The sequence below is a fragment of the Otolemur garnettii genome, unplaced genomic scaffold (genome assembly GCF_000181295.1).
Source record: "Otolemur garnettii isolate 467f Iridium unplaced genomic scaffold, OtoGar3 scaffold00045, whole genome shotgun sequence".
Taxonomy (NCBI): Eukaryota; Metazoa; Chordata; class Mammalia; order Primates; family Galagidae; genus Otolemur; species Otolemur garnettii.
This window is the reverse complement of record NW_003852440.1, coordinates 1,645,593-1,650,297: the sequence shown is the minus strand read 5'-3', so window position 1 is coordinate 1,650,297 and position 4,705 is coordinate 1,645,593. Positions and strand designations below refer to the sequence as shown.

The window sequence follows — 4,705 nt, the reverse complement described above, 5'->3', positions numbered from 1 at the left end:
CAGCACCCAGGAACGCTTCCCACATTACCTGGTCAGGGGGACCCTCTTTAGCTTCAAAACTGTAGGTGTGCGGTGTTTTCACTGCTTCTTCTTATGAAGATTAAGCAACAAATATTGCTTCTGTCCCAGGCTCCTAACCCAAGAATGTGACCCTGCCTGCCCAGTCCTACCTCTTCAGCGTCTCCAGTGGCTCCTTCCTGCTCATGATGCCAGTGTCCGGGTCCACTGTGGTTAAAATGCACCTGGATACACACACACAAAGTATCACCCAGGAGGCAAAGCAGAGCGACCTCACTCAACCCTGTAAGGGCCTGGGAAGGGCCTTACCTGGTACAAGCCATCACTCTTTTCAGTTCCACATCACCAATACGAAGCTCATCCCAAGAATCCTAGGGGACAAAGCAGAAATTCGTATCAGGACTGGGCCCCTGCCTTGACACACACTGTGCAGACGTCACAGGAGCCTCAACACCTAATGACATCTCTCACCTCCAAGACAGCAGACTTTGACCTCAGTCCTGGGAAGCCGACGGGTATTCACACACCTTCGTGTTCCCTCCCTCTGACCTACATATGTCAGTTCCTTCACCTGAGGTGACAGGTTCACACGGAATCTCACCTTCTTCAGGAAGCCTCCCTGACGGATCCCACTTGACCCCTGGGGGAGTGGGGATGCAGAGGAGCAATGAAAGGAAGGAGGGGGTGGAAAGCGGGTTACTTGTTGCTTTAGGCTGTATCAGATCCCTGTGCCTCAGGCCTCAGGTCACATGGATTGGGATCCAAAGTCACGGTCAAGTGCATCTTGTAGGAGCCCTGCCTGGACAGGAAGGAATCAAGAGCACACCAACAGCCACCACTCCCTCATCTCCCTGGGGCATTTACAAAGCCCCGGAGGAGGGGCAGGTCCTTAGCCACTTGCCCATGGGCTGGGTCAGTGGATCTTACTTTTCAGGACAAATCAGTCAGTGGACTGAGCCCCTCAAATCCAACAAGGAAGACAGCATATATATATACATGAAAACCAAGGATTAGTACTTTTTTTTCAAAAATTCCACAACATTTGGAGCAGTGCCTGTGGCTCAAGGAGTAGGGCTCCGGCCCCATATACCAGAGGTGGCAGGCTAAAACCCGGCCCCGACCAAAAAGTTAAAAAAAAAAAAAAAATTCCACAACATTTGGGAAAATGTGTTATAAGGCAGCTTGCTATGTGCTGATTTAAAAGTGCAAGCGAGATGATCATTCTGGGAGTTTAGAGCAACAAATCTTTAGGCTGGTCTGGCCAGGGGAAGTTTTGCAGAATATGTGAGATAGGAACTGAGTATCAAAGGGCAGAGATTTGAGAGGCACAAAAGAAGTTTGCAAGGACTCCAGGCACAGGGGACAGTATTTAGAAGGAAAAGTGCTGAGGGGACAAAGGTTACCTGATTGTAGTCCTGACCTGAGTCTCATAAAAAGTGGAGGCTGAAGGCACAGATCTGACAGGCACCTGCCCTGCCCTTTGTTGATCTGAGCTGACGGACAGACAGACTTCCAAACTCAGAATCTTAGTTATGACAGTGTATATTATTCTTGATATGTGTATTGGGGAGATTTTGTTTAGTTTTGTTTTAAATCATAAAATGAGTCTCTTATCTGATGTTTCTCAACAGCTGGGAAATCTGGGCACAGCAGATTGGAGCAGCCACGGCCTGGCCTGTCAACAGCTCTCCACCAGGGGGCACTGTGGTCATAAAAACACATAAAGTACAAAAGGAGAGAAATGAGGGTTCCGGTTGGGAAATTAATTTATTACTAATGACTATTTCCTGAGCCCTGTCTATGTGCACTAAAAATTACTGGGAATTGACTCACAGATAAATGAGGTAAAAATTCCACCAGAAGGAACGTGCTATTTGGCAAAGACGAGGAAAAGAAAACCACAGTACTCACACTGCGGCGGGACTGTGCTATCAGGAGAGCAGGAGTCTCCCTTCCAGCACATGATACCTGCAGGGGAGCCCTTCAACAGGACAAGCCGGGTATGGGAGAGGCACAGAGCACAGAAGGGAAGAAGCAAGTCTGGGTCTGGCAATCAGAGCAGGCTTCACAGGGAGGTGGCTTGTCATCCATGCTTTTGAAGGTCAGGAGTTTTATAGAGAGGCATGCAAGATTCTCAGTGACCGGGAGACAGAATATCTCTGAGGTTCCAGGCCCTAGTTTAGAGCTTTTACTGGTAATAAAGGATGGGAAAACAAATCGTAACCATGTTCTGGAGGAATGAGATGCCAAAGTGGGAAGTGTGGACCTTCCAAGGAACGAGTGCACTGAGGGCCTCTGGGCAAGGCAGCAACACGGAACCTGTCACAGACGTTTAGAGTGGGAAAGATCATGCTGGTGCTCTGGGAGGCTGGGCCAGGCAGCATCCAGGAGGGACCGCTCTGTGGTCTGTACTTGAGGTGACCAAGGCCTGATTTGCTGGTGGCTAAGAACAGAAAGGGCAATTCATGTGACCAGGGACAGGAGGAAGGTAGCAGAGGGAGGAGCCAGGACAATGCTGACAATGCTCCAAGCCTGGACAGAAACTGCGACCTGGTCAGGAGTCGGGGTGGTGGTGGAAGGGAGGGATGCCGGGCTGGGAGCACATAGGTTAGAGTTTGGAAATGTGGCCAAGCAGCCCAGAAGGAACCCCGGGCTGGACACTGGGAGGGACCCGGCACGGGTGACAGGGGAATGCAGCAGGAGACAGTCTGGGAGGAGAGAGAGAAAGAGCTCAAGGCCGGAACTTAGGAAGCCAGACCCTGAGTGAGGAAGTGAAGGACCTAAGCACAGAAGCAGCAGCCAGGGGGAGGAGTCCTGAGGAGTGTGCCCCGCAGTCCACAGGGCAGGGTGGCAATGCCTGAGGCAGTGTGGGTGTCCTCAGTGACTTCAGGCAGAAAAGAAGGCATTGGATGTGAGGGGCAGGGGTGCAGATGATGGGCATGAAGAGGACAGAGGGGAAGCAGTTACAGTTACTGAGAGGGTAGGTTCACCATCCAGAAGCTTCCGTGCAGGTCCTTGGCCCTCCTCCTTGATGACCAGGCTAGCAAGCTCTCCCCAGCTGCACCTGTTCTAATCCTTCTCCAGACTCTCGTGAGAGGCAAATGTGCACCGTGCAAACCAGAATCTGTCATTCCCTAGCCTAAAATCCTTCTCAGAGCCCGCGCAACCTGACACCAACTACCTGTGCTCTTTGCTCCCCTCCTTGCCCACACCCCAGTGCTACTTCACAAATAATCAGTGGGCACTGACTCTGGGCCAGGTGCTCTCCTAGGAGCTGCAGATACAGCTGTCCTGTCCTCATGCAGGACACTGGTGTGTGTCAGGGGGGCACTGGGGCATGGAGAGGCAGGGTGTAGGGTGGTCAGCAATGGCTTCAGCAAGAAACTGAAAGAGGAAGGGAGCAGTCCTGCCGGCATGTGAGGGGAGGCCTGCAGAGGACCCAGCCAGGCCAGGCTCTGAGTACGGATGGAGGTCAGGATAACTGGAGAATGGTGAGAGAGTGAGGACTAAGAGTAGGTGAGGCCTGGGAGCTGGCAGGGAACAGGGTCATGTTATGCCTTGAATGCCACTGTAAGGACCTTTTATGTGGAGGACCATGGAGGTTTAGAGCAGAAGAATCCCATGATGTGACCTAGGTTTGTAAGGTTCCTTAGACTGGTGTGTTGACCATGAGGCTCACGCCTGTAGCTCAAGAGGCTAAGGTGCCAGCCACATAAACCAGAGCTGGTGGGTTCGAATCCAGCCCGGGCCTGCCAAACAATGACAACTACAACCAAAAAATAGCCGAGCGTTGTGCTGGGCACCTGTGGTCCCAGCTACTTGGGAGGCCAAGGCAAAAGAATCACTTAAGCCCAGGAGTTGGAGGTTGCTGTGAGCTTTAATGCCACAGCACTCTACCCAGGGCAACAGCTTGAGGCTCTGTCTCAAAAACAAGAGAAAGAACAGACCATGAGTGGTGGCTGGGGCAGGAGCACAGAGGCCAGTGAACACAGGTGTGCTGGCAGTGACCCAGTCCAGGGAGGGCGTCAGGGAGAGGCAGAGGGCACAGCCACCAGGATGTGTCACTTGTATGAACACAGGATCTGAGAGAAAGAACAGAACAAAGGGAAGTTCCAGGCATAGGGCCTGGGTACCTGGAAGTCAGAGTTGCCATGAGCTGAGTGGGGCAAGGCTGGGCAGAGCCGGCTTGGAGTGGAACGTGCACCCTCTGTGTCAGCCATGTACATGAGGACATGCAGAAAGGCAATCGGAGGGGAAGGAGGCCAAGGCCCCAACGCTGGGTCTCCAGCGGGAGCCATGCCTCACAGCCACACTGTCAATCTCATCCCCACGGGGTTGCTCCCCACCTTCCTGGCCTCATCTCACCGGCCAGAGCTGTTCACTTTCTGATCACCTAGAACTCTGGATTCTTTATGAGAAGCAACTGTGCTTCTTCAGTCTTTGTTTTCCCACATTTCTATTCCCAGTGCAGGGGACACAGAGGCACTACCCCACTATGTGGAATTATTACAAATAAGACCAACCAACTCAGCCTCCATGGATTAACCACTGTACAGTTAATAACAGTCGGATATTCTATTAACACGCAACTTGAAATACAAAATGTTCTCAATTAGGAAATGCCCAGAGAAGGAGAGATTAGTTTGTCTAGAAAAAGATTCAATTCAAAGAAATCTCCTGGCTCGGC

At 51.8% G+C, this 4,705-nt stretch overlaps 1 protein-coding gene across 2 annotated transcripts in view; it reads right to left on the bottom strand.

The window, feature by feature from the left end:
- The window catches only part of MARC1 (mitochondrial amidoxime reducing component 1), a 34,239-nt gene that overhangs the window by 11,780 nt on the left and 17,754 nt on the right, over positions 1–4,705 (bottom strand). The window contains exons 5-6 of one of the 2 annotated variants that reach the window (XR_001161349.2): positions 328–389; positions 29–242 (exon numbers count right to left, since the gene is read on the bottom strand). Coding sequence is in view for 1 of the 2 variants with exons in the window: in XM_003790952.3 (XP_003791000.1) it covers positions 171–242; positions 328–389 (134 nt within the window). In the remaining variant the exon portion in view is untranslated. The remainder of the gene's footprint in view (positions 1–28; positions 243–327; positions 390–4,705) is intronic. The other variant, XM_003790952.3, reaches the window with a different exon arrangement.